Source organism: Blennius ocellaris (assembly GCF_963422515.1).
Source record: "Blennius ocellaris genome assembly, chromosome: 15".
NCBI classification, from domain to species: Eukaryota; Metazoa; Chordata; class Actinopteri; order Blenniiformes; family Blenniidae; genus Blennius; species Blennius ocellaris.
Genome location: NC_137664.1, coordinates 13,984,986 through 14,000,725, shown reverse-complemented (window position 1 = coordinate 14,000,725; position 15,740 = coordinate 13,984,986). Strand labels below are relative to the sequence as shown.

At 40.0% G+C, this 15,740-nt stretch overlaps 2 protein-coding genes across 2 annotated transcripts; one reads left to right on the top strand and one right to left on the bottom strand.

Moving 5' to 3' along the window:
- Window positions 1-3,538: 3,538 nt before the first annotated feature.
- LOC308140239 (nodal homolog) lies at window positions 3,539-5,143 on the top strand (the record flags this gene model as incomplete). Its single annotated transcript, XM_080509924.1, has 3 exons — window positions 3,539-3,779; window positions 4,204-4,889; window positions 4,991-5,143. The coding sequence occupies 3 exons, from the start codon at window positions 3,539-3,541 to the stop codon at window positions 5,141-5,143; spliced, it is 1,080 nt and encodes a 359-aa protein (XP_080366050.1).
- A 1,568-nt stretch (window positions 5,144-6,711) lies between these two features.
- Window positions 6,712-9,460, bottom strand: LOC308140429 (eukaryotic translation initiation factor 4E-binding protein 1-like). The gene is made up of 3 exons (XM_080510223.1): window positions 9,178-9,460; window positions 7,253-7,447; window positions 6,712-7,151 (listed from the first exon to the last, which is right to left on the bottom strand). The coding sequence occupies exons 1-3, from the start codon at window positions 9,311-9,313 to the stop codon at window positions 7,120-7,122; spliced, it is 363 nt and encodes a 120-aa protein (XP_080366349.1). The 5' UTR covers window positions 9,314-9,460; the 3' UTR covers window positions 6,712-7,119.
- Window positions 9,461-15,740: the final 6,280 nt, after the last annotated feature.

Here is a 15,740-nt window from a genome sequence, read left to right as displayed (position 1 = left end):
TGGATATAGACTCGCCAGCCGGTGTAGCGTCCACATTTACTTCCATAAACTTGTCGTGACGCCACGCCGCCTCCTATGCAAGCGAGTCACTTTGGGGTCAGGTGCAGTCTGCTAGAGGTTGCATTTAAAATATAGTGTAAACGATCATGCAAAGTTATTGGAATTGAACATCCAAGACCTGCAGTGTGAACGTAGCCCAAGTCATCTTCCTCACCACAGTCGCCCTCGTCAGAGTTGTCCATGCAGTCGTCCTGCCCATTGCAGCGCAGCTCTTCGGGGATACAGATGCGGTTCTGACACATCCACTCGGAGTCCAGACAGCCGTCGATGGCCGGACAGTTCTCCTCGTCTGAGCCGGTGGGACACTGGATTTGTCCATCGCAGCGGGCCGACGAGTCAACACAGCCGACGCTGTCCAAACAAGCAAACTGACCCCAAGGACAATCCGTGGAGCCTGAGAGTGCATTGTTAAAAGGAACATTTAAAAGGGAGCCGCATTTTGCTTGGACAGACTCATGGAAGTTTCATTTACTCAGCAGACAAAATGGGTCCACCGATATTGATGAGCATAAAACACATTGTGTTAATATTCTGTGAAATGTGGTATAACCAACAAAAGTTGAAGATGGCTTAAAACAAAAGTACATCTTGAGTCATGTTCCATTATGTTTTAGAATTTCTTTTCAGGAAGCAATATAAATACCAACCAGGGCAGTTCATCTCATCAGATCCATCCAGACATTCCCCCTGTCCATCACATCTCAATACATCAGGGATGCAGAGGCCATCATCACACTGCCACTGGCCTTGAAAGCATCCAGCGACTTGCCCTGTTGACATAAAGTGAAAAGCAGCAGGAAGAATTCATCCAACCTGTGTAAGTCACAAGCAGGATTACAACTTCTTCTTTTAAACTAAACTCACATTTACACTCAAGACGATGACCCTTCAAGAAAGAGTGTAAGAAAACTGATGCCAAGTGAGCAGATTTGTTTTCCAGTTTTCTACCTCTATGCCAAATTTTAAACACAAGCTATTACATTTTCTTTGACACAAACAGATAAACCAAGTAAAGTTGTAGATAGATTTTTTTTTTTACAACACTGTACTTTAGAACATAATCTATGTCAGCACAAGAAAGACAAAAGTAAACATGCTGAATAGTTTAATTCAGTCACTTCAAAGTGACTGAACAGAAGAGATTTCAGTATCAAGCGTGACAACTCGTTAGAAGTTTCCATTATCTTCATGCAATTCCTACCATCAGAGGTGTGTATGTGTGTGGTGGTGGGGGTATTCTTACTCACAGGAAGCCAATTCAACTTAATGACACTGGCCATAGCTGAATTAATTATAGTTTTCTACAAAACAAACCTGAAACCAATCATGTGTTTTTCCATAGGTTTTGTATAATGGATTCACATCAGTTCTTTCTGACAAGCCTAAACCAGATTTTGTTATAATTTAAGGAAACATGGGTATCAAATAGTTTTTAGTTCCCTCATATTTGTTTATGAAACAGTGAGAATTGAATCTATTGATGTCCATTTTGGGCTTTTTTTTTCTTTTTTTAGATAGTTTCATTTCAATTGATGCATGAGCTGTCAATGCCAAATAAAATGAAATGACAGGAAATTAATCCAAGCCAAACAAAGATTCCCATGTACTCAGGTCTGTGACTGCGTCACACAGCTACACGACTTTGGATTGTGAGATAAAACTAGCAAAAGCAGAAAATGAACTTGGAGACGTAATAAAATAACATAAAATGACGTAAAAACGCGAATAGGTAAAAATAAAGTGAAGGAAGTTTAGTTTATGAGAAAAATCAATCCAACGAGCAACCTAATCCAAATCTCACGCACAGTTTTACGAAAAACGAGCGTTTTGTTCAGATCTGACAATATGTGGTTTGGAATTAACAGTGAGAATTAAAAATTTACCTCTGGAGAGTTCCAGATTCGCAAGAAGGAGCAAAACAGCGAACAGGCAGCGGTCCATGTTGGCCCGCTCGGCTCATCTGCACAAACAGCGCCAGCTGAGAGGGGAGGCTTTAATGCGCTCTCACTGCAACACGTGCGTCACAGGGCGCACTCAGTGACTTCCGATTAAGTTTGAAAGACGACATAAAGCCATTTGAAAATAAAATCTATAGTCTCAGACGTAGAGAACCCCCATGGGTTGAAGTTTAAAAAATTAAACTTAAAAAATGTAAGTTTAAGTTTAAAAAATTTAGAAATTACTCGAAATGAGTTTGTTTTCACAGCCACCACTGGTGTAAATGCGGAATATATGTGATGCTCTGAGTGGTGAATGTTATGCCATAAGAAATAAGAATTTTGAATATTCAGGTCCTCGGGAAGAGTTGGTGCCCATTTGGAAAGGTTTAACGCGCAACTCCTGTTTGTTGATTTTTGTAAATCAGTTGCAAACGATTTAATGGGTGGCCTGTCAACTATTTCTGTGTTTAATAATTCTGTGAAAGACCCATGTATTGATAATATTACCTACCGTGTGCCACGTCATTTGTTTAAAAAATATAAATTCGTAAAATGCCCAATGATGCAAAAAAACAGCCTATCATGATGTATCACAACGATAAACCCATTGTGATACATAAATGCAGTCAGTCACTACAGAAGTGCAAATAAGACATGATATGTCATTATACTCACGGTTGCTACAAAAATATCAAACAAAAGTTGAGCAATGATCACAAAGTGACGCGTAATGATGCGCGATATCAAAACCAAAAGTCTCTCATCTAAACCAGGACAAGTGGAGCGTTTTACAGGTTTCAGTCCAGGATTTTGCAAACTGATTTTCTTTATTCTTTTCCAATCTTTAATCGGGGATCTTTGTCTTTGAAGTTTCTTTGATGCTGCTACAATAGTGGACTTCCAAAGTAGGAGAACTAGTTTAATATCAATGGCTTACATTTTCTTGGCTGTTCTCATCAAATAGAATGGAGGCTTTGAAGTGTGTCTGCAGCTCTTTCTTCTGTCCACAGAGGTCAAGTACAGTTAGTTTTACAGATGAGCAGCGATCAGCTTATCTCACACACATTAAAACTAATTTTCAACCCTCGAATAAAATCGCCCAAGTAAATAACTAATACCATAACGAATGAAGATTTCCTAAAGACTTCCTAAAAACTCAAGCTTCTCAACTGAGCCAAAGGATTATTTAGATTACCGCCCGCTGTGCGTCCTCATTCATCAGATCTCATGACTTCTTATCAACGTGATCTCTCTAATCAGCAACATTTTTCATATCTCCTGCCTCTTCAAAGGTCAGCCCGTTTCGGGCCCTAAGGAGCTCGACGCATTTCTGATCTGACGGCCTATTCTATTCACCAACTGATTCTGGACAAGTCTCTTCAAAGGACTTCAGGTGAAAGAAAAATACGCACATAAATACGACGCTCCGCCTTCCACTTCATTCATTTCTGCAATCTGACACTAGAGAGGAGGCACCTGGACACAAGATGGATTTTACCTTTGGAATTCTTCTGTTGGTGGGTTTGCTTACCGCGTCCATGGACGCGCAGTCATCAGCCGCAACGCGCCTTGACGCACGGGCCCGTTGGACTGGCTGCTGCGGGCGCAGTGGGCTGGAGCAGCGGCGGCAGAGCAGCAGACTGCATCACTACATGATGCAACTCTACCGGACCATGACGACGGTGGACCGGGTCAGTACTCCGGTACAAGGCATGAGACCCACTGAGGCCAACCGCGATCCACACGGCTTTGACTCCGTGATCAGCACCATGGCGAAGAGTGAGTTACCAGAGTTTATTGATGGAGTTTGGAAATAGAGCCTTCCGATTTAGTTGCTATTGCTACTTACGGTGTCTGACTCATCATTTGGAAATCTTATTATCAGTTAAAAATTACCTAGTTGCCATTATTTTGTATTTGTTTTAATGGCTTAAGAAAGTTGTATTTGAGCTCCGCAAATATTTAGGTTGATTGAATACGATTTACATTCTACATTCAAATATTGAATTTATTTAATTTGTCAGGTTTATTATTATTATCATTATTATCATTATCATTATTGGGGGGTGACATAAAGCTAATATCTTAAAGAGTCCCGCAGCTCATTATGAAAAGTTTACATTTATTATGACAGAAATGTAGCATGAAATTCAACTTTCCTTTGAGTGAAGTTTTAACGCTCTCACTCTCTCTTTTCCTTTAGGATGCCACCAGACAGGAAAGAGGTGGTCTTTCACCTTTGACATGAGCTCCTTGTCTACGAGTGACACCGTTCAACTGGCTGAACTTCACATCCACCTGCCAGCCTTTACCGAGGCCTCCAGTGCCTTGGTAGACGTCTACCATTCCGACCGCTGCTCTGGTGCGGACTGCGCAGCGGATGGCTTACTTGTGGGCCGCTTCAGGGCTCGTCCGAGGTTGATGAGCTCCTCTTGGAAAGTGTTCAACGTTACGAAGATGCTACAGCACTGGCTGCAGAAAGACCGCTCCACAAAGAGGCCTGAGGACACGCTTGAAGTGAAGGAGAGAGTCCAGCACCCCACAACTGACAAAGTTATAATGCTGATCTTCTTGAGACAGAACCCAGTTGGACAGCAAGTTCCCATGCTGATCCACACAGCAGAGCACTCCAAGTATGTCGGCGAGTGGAGGGAGATGTCGAGGATGCAAAGCCCCACAGAGCAGGGGAGGCCGAGGCCTGTCAGAGCCACTGGGCTGGAGACCGAGGGTCCTCTCTGCCAAAAGGAAGACATGTGGGTGGACTTTCAGAAGCTTGGCTGGAACCAGTGGATCATCTATCCGAAGCGGTTCAATGCTTATCGCTGTGGAGGGAACTGTCCAGCACCAGTGGATGAGAAGTTCACTCCGACCAACCACGCTTACATGCAGGTAAGGATACAATCATCTCCCTGTACAACACATGCGGATGAAACTCTTATTTGCTGTGTTTTAATCACACAGTTTTTGTTTTCATTCTCCTTTCTTTTCAGAGCCTGCTGAAGCTGTACCATTCAGACAAGGTGCCATCTCTGTGCTGCGCGCCCACTCGCCTGTCACCGCTCTCCACCTTGTACTACGACAAAGGGAAGATCACAATGAGGCATCATGACAACATGGTGGTGGAGGAGTGTGGCTGTCATTGAAGTGAAGACCAGGAAGGCGTTTTTGGGGACATCAATGTTTCACATTGAATCGGCTTTTTTCTTTGCAGCGCGAATGGTATGGACTAGCTGGAACCAGCAAATGATGGCAGTGCAACTTTATGGATGTAAACATCCATTAAACCCAGAAGAAAAAGAAAGATGATGATGATGTTTTTGGATCAAAACCACTAAAGAACAGAGGCTCCAAGGAGTCAATAACAATTAGTGACTAGAAGAAAAATTAACGCTTGCATATTTACACGCACTTTACAGTCCCGTCCAGTCTGACACTGGACCAGAGACTTTTGCTGTCACGCAGGACATGGAAAAAAAATGCAACGAATGCAACATTTATCGTGAATACTGCTGACGAAATGAGAGGAACTTTTTTTACTCTTTGTATGAGAATAAGTTTTCCCCCTTATAACAGTTGGATCAACTTAAAAACTTAACGGTCTCTGTGACCGAAGCAGTATAAAGTATTATTTTATGCAACAAAGACTGAATTTTTGTCCCTGAAATGGAAGTGTTTGGACATATCTGGGGTCTAAATTGAAGAGTCATTGCTGTGTTGGAATAAAATATTTATTGAGCAAGTTTCACGTGTCACTTCTTGAAATACAAGAGTCTAGAATAAATTGTCAATGTCAAAAATGCAATGATTTGAACGTTATTTGAAGTTGTATAATGTGCACGATTGATGAGAAATCCACCATGGTCACTTTGGAGTGAACAGTCAAAAAGTCACTAAATCAGTTGAAATGAAGCCGTACAAACTATGTTCTTTTTGTTCATTTGCTTAACCATATTAACCATAACTATACAAATATTGATAGTTACCATTTCCCACCTCTCAGTATAAACGAAGGTAAGATTAAAACAGTTTATTTGTAGAGAGAGTTGGCCTTTTATTCTTCCCCAAAACTAGAACTGGAGTAACTCTGATTCACATTGACAAGTTTTCCAAAGCCTCTCACTTCCCAAGGTGGGGTTTCCCAATTTTATTGCATTCAGGTGCATCTTTCCCACTGGCAAGTGGGACATTTCCCACCTCCCTGTTATCATAATCGTGAAATATATCACTAAAATACTTGGAATACAAACAAATAACTTCCTAGAGACTCCAAGTGACATTTAATGTAATTTTCTGGAGGTAGATTAAGAGGAAATGCAGAAATGTGTGTCCCCTGTCACATACATCCATCTATCCACTACATCCTGCCAATTTATTTTGGTTTATCAGAATACGTTCGAATCAGTTCAGAATTCAATCAGTTTCTCCTGAGGGGAGGAAACTTTCTGCAGCCATGCTAAACTTGTCAAAACACCTGCAGTCCAAGGCACTAGTCTTCCTCTCTGACTCAAATTGGAGTTTGAAGACTTCAACTTTGTCTTGTAGTTGTAGTATCGTTATTCTCACCTTCAGCTCCAGTTTCTCTCACAATCGCACTTTAATTTCACAAAAAAAACCCACAAAACTTTCCTGATAGTTCCTCGAACATCAATCACTAACCTCCGGAGAGAGTCTGCTGCCCCCGAGTGGTCAGAGTCATTCAATGCAACATCAGTCTGAAGAACAGATGCCATTTTATTTGCTGATAAAATTAAAGACAAGTCTTTAATGTTATAAAATGAATCAGATTACATAAAACGTTAAAAATACAATTTTGAAAAACAAAACAAAAAAACAAACCTTGACCTACTTGTAAAATATGCTATGCATCATATTGTACAAAGTCAGACGTCGTGATAAAAGTAAAGAAACGGCTTGAGGTGTCAGTGTTGTTTCTCACTACTTTTTTAAAAAATATCCGGCATCACAGCAATGAAAAACATCTTGTTTTCACAGCAAATCTGAAATCAGATTACACTGCTGAGTTAGACCATCCTTATTTTTAACAGATATTTCTGTTTATAATCCCAGTAAACAAAAACTACGATGTGTTAGGATTACTTTCATTCACAGTGACGTTTCTTCAGATGTCCATTTCAAACTGAGCATCCTCCCCTACACAAGAAAAACACAAACAAGGCAGTTCAATGAAGGAGAAGACAGGAGAGGCTGCTGATCTTCTCAGTTTCAAATGAAAAACTTGAGGACGTATTTACCTGCGCTCTCCTCTGTGTGAGAGTTGTGGTCGGTGGTTTTGCGGGGCGTCGACTCAGGATGGTTGGTGTCGCTGGAGGAGTCGGGTTTGAGAGGCCTGGTGACTCCTGGGATGTCAGGCAGGTTGGGGGGAGTTCGAGTCAGAGGGGATGTCCGGCACTGCAGGAGGAACTTCCTGTCATAGATTATTCTGGTACCTGAACATGATGACAGGAGATAAACAGGAAAGGCAGCTTTTTGTCAATACTGTGCTTCAGAAGAAGTCATGAAATCTATTAAGATGTGTGTTAATCTTTTAGGTGTCCTTAAAAGAAAATCTAGGACAAATGGCCGCCTTTGACTTGGTCTGAATTCTTAAAAAACATGAATAAACCCTGACTTTGAACTTACACTTTAAAATAAATCAATATCAAAACAGTAAAAATAAAATCAACAACGTCTATGTGAATAATAAAAACCTGCTACTTTTGTTAAAAAAAGATCTTCACACTAAATTATATAAAGAAGTTGAAACTATGTTCATAGAAATAAAATTGAGTTGTAATACTTATATTTCTATCAAAAAACCTGTTGAATACGATATGAATTGACTACATTAAAAACAGAGTAATATTTATACATGTACATAAAAAATGTTTTATGAAAAAAATGTCAATTCATATATTAATGCCAAATATACTTTACATCAGCTGAGATCTTCCATGTGTTTTAATATATTTTTTTTGATGTCAACTTATTTTTCACAAGTACCCCTAACAATGATAACATTTATTTTGATCGATTTTAAATTGTTTCAATCATAGGCAATAATCATAACAATGAAATCTAAAAAGTGAGAAGTAGAATTTTTGACATTGTATTGTATGTACATATGTATAAATACATATAAAACAAAAGCCAACAGTAACTATTGGACATGAATGTCTGCTGTTACAGTGATTCTGTACATGCCTGGACATGGTACCATGTCACTAACCTGCTCTTCCATGCTCCTCAGTAACACCCTAGTTTTATGTCTCCTATATATGGGTTCACACCTTCAGTGACCTAATTGTGTTTGTTTGATCTGTTTTAACTGCTGATGTGAACAGGACACAGTATCTCCAGTGGACATGTGCATCTGAGTCAGGTTTCTCACAAGCAGAGGGTGGTGGTGGTGGTGAAACTTTGCTTTTTATCGCCAACACGGATATTTCCCAAGGCCTCCAGCTGGTGTGTGTTTGACTACAACACGGAAATATTTAGGTCAAACTACTGTTGAAACCCATTGAAACCCACAATGTGACAAAACAATGTCCAACTTTAAAATAAGAGAAAACTACCATGAAATATATTTTCAAAAAATGCACCTTTAAATTTCCACTCTACATCGATTGTTATTAATGTCTATATGAGCCTCTGGGCATACATACATACTTATAGTCGTTAAATATGAACTCTAAACTTTCAGGGCGTCTGTAACTTGTCCTTCACATTACTCCGCTTTAAGGTTGATGACCTTTGACCTGCCAACTTATACTGTCTCCTCTAATCTCACTGTGCCCTCATGAAGCAAGCTGAAGGATATTTAGTTTAGTTTTTAGTTTTTTTTGTTTTTACAATGTATAGCACAATTTGACAAACCATACTGGGATCATAGTGATTTGCAGAAGACTGGATTTCTACTATAGTAGCCCTTAGTCCTTTATAATTTTAAAGTGAGCATGGTAAACACGCAGCAACATGCCATGCTGTAATAGCGTATCTATAAATAGGACGTGACTGTGAACAGTACTACATTTAAGCACACAGCCACTCCACTGTGTTGTGTGCAATCTGCAGGGTGGAGGATATCAACCACTTTATGGAGGTGAAGGATCATAACAACCTGCCAAGCTGATCTACTTGTCTCACTGTTTATTTCAATCTGATTCTCCCCGGGCATTACCTCCAGGAGTGGTGCTGAACAGAGTTCCCCCGGGGGTGCTGGAGTAGTCCTGGGGCATGTGAGCAGCATCGTGGATGGCGACTCTCCTGACGGCCGGGATGTCCCTGCTCCTGGTGGTCTGACCTCCCGCTGACATCTCTCTCTCTCGCTCTCTATCTCTTACAGCAACGACAAAAAGTTCTGGTAGTAAACTGTTGACGGAGTGAGGAGCCTATAAAGCAGCAGCAGCACCACACTCGTCAACCCGAGCCTCCACGTGGTCGGCGCAGACAACCCAAAACAACACGGAGACTTCCGACAAAACAACACGTGCTGCGGCGCGCCTTGATTGGCTGAAATCAGGGGGCGTCACAGAACCCGGAAATTGTAGTTTTCCCACAGACAGACGCATGTGACAGACCTGTTTGCCAAATGTTGACTCGTTCTTCTTCTTCTTATTATTTCACGACATTAGAACAGTACGGAGCTCCGTCATGTCACTTCAGGGGCTCCGTACAATATAATGCATGGTTATAAGGAACTAAAACCAAACTGCAGCAGAGGAAATAAGCTCAAGGGGCTCATGTGAAATCCTGACTGTGTACATGTACCTACAAGTATGCGCTCACAAAAAAAAGATCAAAATCCCTCTTGTTTCAGCAAAATTAAATATGGTCTTCTTTAAGGTTTGTATGCTAGTATCTTTCAGACAAGTACTTTTTATCCAACAAAGAAATTAAAAGTACATTTATATTGATGAAAGTGTATTTATTTATAGTTTTATCTATACTTGAGTAAAGAATGAGAGTGTTATTCGTAACTATGGCTAATTGCCAAAGTAGACATTCACATTTCTTCTCTGCAGTCATATAATCCAGCTCTTTGGTCATCAATCAGAAATATGGCAGTTTAACTCTGGATTTAGTGATCTAGTTTGATTTGCATTTTCTTTACAGCAGTAACCACATCCAAGGCACACAGATTATTCCCATGTCAAGAGTTTTCTGGTGGAGGTAAAGTCTTCTTGACCTTGAATGTAGGGGGACTTGGTTGTTGGTTGCAACAGGAAGCAAGTCAAGTACATGAATTATGAAGAGACATCCAATCATTTTCTCTAAACTACCATCCTAGTGGTAGAGAGATAAATTCAACAAGAAGTCCATTGAGAAATCCAAACGAAAACAAAAATATAAATGCAATACTTGTTTTGCAGTGGCTTTTTATTGTGGCCACCCTGAGGCACACCTGTACAATATTCATGCTGTCTAATCAGCATCTTGATATGCAACACCTGTGAGTTGGGATGGATTATCTCGACAAAGGAGAAGTGCTCACTAACACAGATTTAGACAGATTTGTGAACAATATTTGAGAGAAATAGGTCTTTTGTGTGTATAGAAAATGTTTTACATCTTTGAGTTCAGCTCATGAAAAATGGGAGCAAAATCAAAAGTGTTTCCTTAGATTTTTGTTCAGTGTAAGAATGAGAGAAAACATGTACAGGAAACTGTATCAAAGGCTATTTTTGTGATTGAAAGATAAAGAATTAACAAGCGAACCAGTGCAAATGCTGATTTTGATGCAACCAGAGCTGGAAATAGGGACGGAGAGCTGGATTCCATGATAATGTGACATGTTTTTAATAGTCTACACCTCTTGTCACTTTGTCACTGTCAGGAAAGTATGTGTGTCTGTGTGTGTCTGTGCTTTGTCATTTTTGTCTGCTTTGTGTGGAACACCCAACTTTTCATGTTAGTCTAGTCCCAATTTGATAATTGTATATGTTGTATATGTATATGCAGTAGTCAATTTTGTAATGAATAAAGGAATACTGTGAATCAATTACTTAGTGTTTATTAGTTTGAAAAAAATCTCATTCAGCCAATGTAAATAATGACAAAAAGTGTTGTTTTTGGATTTGTTTTGGATTTCCTACCTTGTCTTTTTCACCAGTTGAATAAATATTATTACCGTTTCCTTGTTTCCTGTTTCCTTACTCAGTAATAATTGAGTTAATCAAATAATTAAAAGATGTTAGGATACAAAAATAATCAGAATGAGCTGCTGTAAAACTAAAATAATCATACTTTATTGGGAAGTTTCCTTTTTTCCCCCATTGACAAATCTTATTTCTAGGATATGGAGGAGCAGTCACATTACATTGCTCAAAGGAGCTGATGGGGGTCAAAGATCTTCCTCAGGGATTCACGTCAGCTGTGGGATTTGAACGCGCAAACTACCGTTCCTCTTCTTTAACATCTAGTCCACCACTTCAAGTCTATTTGCAATTAACACTACTTGTGTCCAAAAAATGACAGGAGCAATATGAAATCACTGCATGGATGAGATAAACAGCTGAGAGGCAGTTACATGTGATAAAAGTAAGATCTCACAGGAAACATACACTTTGTTTATGTCACATCTTTGTTTATTAACTGTTGTAAATGGTTTGAGCTGGTGTACAGGGTAAGATGATCTATACATATCTTCATGTCAGAATGATTCTGAATCAAAGGCCTGTATACATATTCACGGTTGTTTATCCTCTTTCCAGGACAATACAAAAGAAAAGAAAACAAGTGGTCATAGCTACAAAGCCTCTACATTCCACATGATGTGGGCGTCGGCCACGACTAGATAATGCTTAAAGAACATCCATAACAACTCTATGAGGGTGCATAGCATTCTAATTAAATATATTTTGTCATATATTTATACATATATTTTCATAAAAACATATTTTTTTGTGCATGTGCGCAGTTGCATTCCTTAGGATAGAGTACTAATATGATATTGCGTTTACATTGTCATGTATCCATTCTAAAGGAGTATAGGTGATCTCTATTCTTTGCAACAGTTAAAACTTTACAATACTTTTTTTTTTCTTAATACATCGTCGCAGGTTACACGTCCTCTCACGCCACATGCCCTGTAAAAATGCTCACTCTTCTTCCCTCTGATCTGGTTTGAAACTGCACACACACGCACGCACACACGCACACGCACACGCACACACACACACGCACGCACGCACGCACGCACGCACGCACGCACGCACGCACGCACGCACGCACACACACACACACACACACACACACACACACACACACACACGGTTAGAATTGAGTTTATCAGAGTGCACAGAATTAGCAATTGGGCTTGATTCTGGTTGTAAATTTTGGAATTAAACTAAAGAGTGGAAACCTACTTAGATACCATAAAACACCTCAAGATCTAACATTATTTGATGGAGTTTAACTTTTTCAGATGTCACCTAGCATACAATGGGTATTTGAATGGTGACAAAACAAGTACAGAATAACTGAAAGTTACAATTCTCAAGATTTTAGTGTGTATTTACTGGTAAGGACTCCATGGATGACACAATTGCAGCCTCTCGCGGCCACAAATAGGTTGTCTCATTTTAGATCAGGGGTGATGTATAACAGCCCTGTCTAACCTCACCTGGGCTGGAACAGCAAAACAGGTAACATATTAAGTCCTAATAACAATTCAGAACTCCTAATTAAATTCCCCCTTTGGTTTTAGTACAAAAAGTCTAAGAGCATCTGGGAAATGTTCACATTCATGTTACTAACAACTACTTTGACTCTCTGGGAGACAGAATATGTTTTAAATTCTTGTATTCACACTTGTGGTGTGAGTGGTCAGAACCAATATAAGTGTGCAACACTCGGAGGGGATATAAATAGGGAAAGTCCAATTTTTGTTGCTGGATAACCACAGAGACAAGGCTCTTCATTTTCACAGTAAATGCAGTGAAATGCGTTTTTCCCTGTTAGGAGTGGAATATTTCCTACTTCTCTGATGCACCATTAGGCAGGAAAAAAGATCACATTCAACTACCTGGTTCACTCTTACACGGGCAGTTTGAACATCAGATCCAAAGAAGCAAACAATGGGAAGCTGCAAAATTTGAATGTTCGCATCCATGCTTTCATGAACGGATTAATGACACAATGGCATCTGTGAAACTGTGTGAACGCGACCTTAGAGGCTGTTGACTAAAGTCACTTGGTCACCAACGGCAAAGAGTGCGAACTTACACAATAAGACTCAGAAAACTATATCAAGGTTTGACTTGTAATCCCAATTTGCTTGACCTTCTTATCATTTAGCTTCATCCTAAAGATGATCATCGAACTTAACGAACTCACCAGAACAAAAGGAGTGAGCAACTTTCAAGGTCGACTTTAGATTTTATGACATGTCTCATCATTGTTTTCTTTGATTAATCAAATTTTGACAGCGTCTCTCAACCACTCTTCAAATAGGGCAGAAAAGCCACTTTGTTTAAATCAGACTGCATCGAGCCAGATCAGTACTATAAACAGACTGTATTAAGGTGAAATGCATGCATTGACTGCTTTATGTTTATTTACATGCTACATAACTGAACTATTCACCAATAAGAATAAAAACTACAACACAGAGAGGCAATTACATGATGCAAATGTGTTGAAGGGCTACAGGGTGTATATATATATATATATATATATATATATATATATATATATATATATATACTGATCAAATTGGAGTTAAATACAAATCTTAAGAATTATAACTTTTTAATGATGCAGGATTGAGTCGGATATTTTCTCTCTCTACCAAAAAGAAGAGATTAGTAAAAGACAGCGTGGCCATCTGTTGGGTGTTTTGAGGCTGATTTGGTTCAGGTTACAGAATATATTCAGAAAATATTAATAAAAGACAGCAGGACCCATGTTTTTGATTGTTTTGGACTGATTAAATACATTTAAAAAAAGTTTCCTTTTTGCTCCTCAGTGGTGAAATCAGAGTCATACGAACATCCAACAGAGGTGCCAATCATGTCATTGAGGTTATAGGAGGATGTTGGTGGGGTACTGAACACACATATTTGTCTTTTTTGGTCTTATCTGCACACACACATTCTCACACGTTCCCATACAAAATCAACAACAACAATAACATGCATCATACATTCACCCTCAAAAAAACAAACAAATACAAACCCTCATGTGTCCCCAAACAACCCCAACAAGGCCTTTTCTGAAGCATTCACTTTGTGTACGGCATTCATCTTTGAGGACTCAGAACGTAAAAAAAAAAAAAAAAAAAAAAAACCCAAAACAAAACAACAACAACAACATTTAGTTTCTGACGGAGCAGAACTGAAAACCTGAGTGGAGTAACAGTGGAAAAATGTGATATGTCAAAAACATGTGCTCTATTTGATAGGGTTCTCGTGCTCGGACCGGGGCATAGCAAGTGGGTGCGTCTGTGTGACGTGTAGCTAAATGTGTTCATTCGTTCACAGAGTGTTTCAATCAGTCAGGCTACAGGAGCATTTACAGTACTTATGGGATAAATAGGTGTGTTTTGAGTTCCTTTATGAAATGTGTGCTACCCCATCATGGTGCTGCCACCAGATTTCTGCATAAAAGTGTTTCACAAATGAGCATCAGATGGTTTACAGCGAGCAAAACAACTTGAAATGAGTCAGGAATCGGAACAGGCATCAAAGCATTAAATGAACATATCCTGGTTTATATTTTGCTACGTTAGGTGCTGAAAAAGAAAAGCAAGCCCGTCAGGCCTTCATGGTCCAACACCGCTACTGCTGAGTCATCCCATGGTGCATCAGCGTGTCCTCTCCGACGCGATCACTTCAAGGTCGAGTGAAACCGCTCGTATTTACAGCGCAGCTGCTTTCTCAGACTATCATCGTTCAGATGGAGTTTCTGTCTTGACCCAGTGCAGTCTTTTCCACCATTTCAGATTCAAAACTTCTTGTACTTGTAGGGTATTATTGCTGTGGCAAACTCCCCAAAATGATCTGACCAGGAGTAAAATATTCAAAGCGTGTGCTCTGTGTGTGTGTGTGTGTAAATGTGTGTCTGCTTCTGGACATGTTTTAATGTGTGTGTGCTTTTGCTCTCAATATGTATGAGCGAGTGTCCTGGTAGTTCACGAGTCTGGGGTCAGGGTTAAGACAATCACAGTGCTACCTGTCTGTCCTCGCTGCACAGATCCTTGAACAATCGCATGCTGGAGCAGTGCGATGCTCCTTCCCACCTCACCACATCCTCACATGAATCCCATCCTCCATGGGGCAATGACCCAAAGCTCGACAGTGAGCCGCTTGCAAGCAGATAAAAGATGGGAAAAGTTTCAAACACTGGGTGGAGGACCGACATAAGCTGATGGGAGAGGCCGGTGATTTTTTTTTTTTTTTTACTGCATATAGACTGAACCAAGATGACTTATGCTACTTGGGTTGAAAAAAAACAAAAAACGATGGAAGAACATTTCAAACATCACAAAGGAAGAAAGCTCTGTGCTTGCACAGCTGCTGCACAATACGATCAAGCCACCAAACACTTTTTCAATGAAAACATTCCCGTTGTCTGAAAAGCACATTTCTCCTGAAAAAGCACAGAGGCCTGATAGAGGTTCAACGCTCTCCTGATGTCAAACAATGCTGAAAAGGACCGACGTGGACATCTCCAAGGAAGAAACAGATAACGGGAAGCAGGCATCGTCCACTAAGGGAGACAGAGAGACAGAGAGACAGACAG

Coding starts and splice junctions, on each gene's coding strand:
- LOC308140429 (XM_080510223.1), bottom strand. CDS start 9,313: ATGTCAGCGGGAGGTCAGACCACCAGGAGCAGGGACATCCCGGCCGTC. Junction 7,448..9,177: donor GTTCAGCACCACTCCTGGAG/GTAATGCCCGGG, acceptor CATCATGTTCAG/GTACCAGAATAATCTATGAC. Junction 7,152..7,252: donor TCACACAGAGGAGAGCGCAG/GTAAATACGTCC, acceptor TTTCTTGTGTAG/GGGAGGATGCTCAGTTTGAA.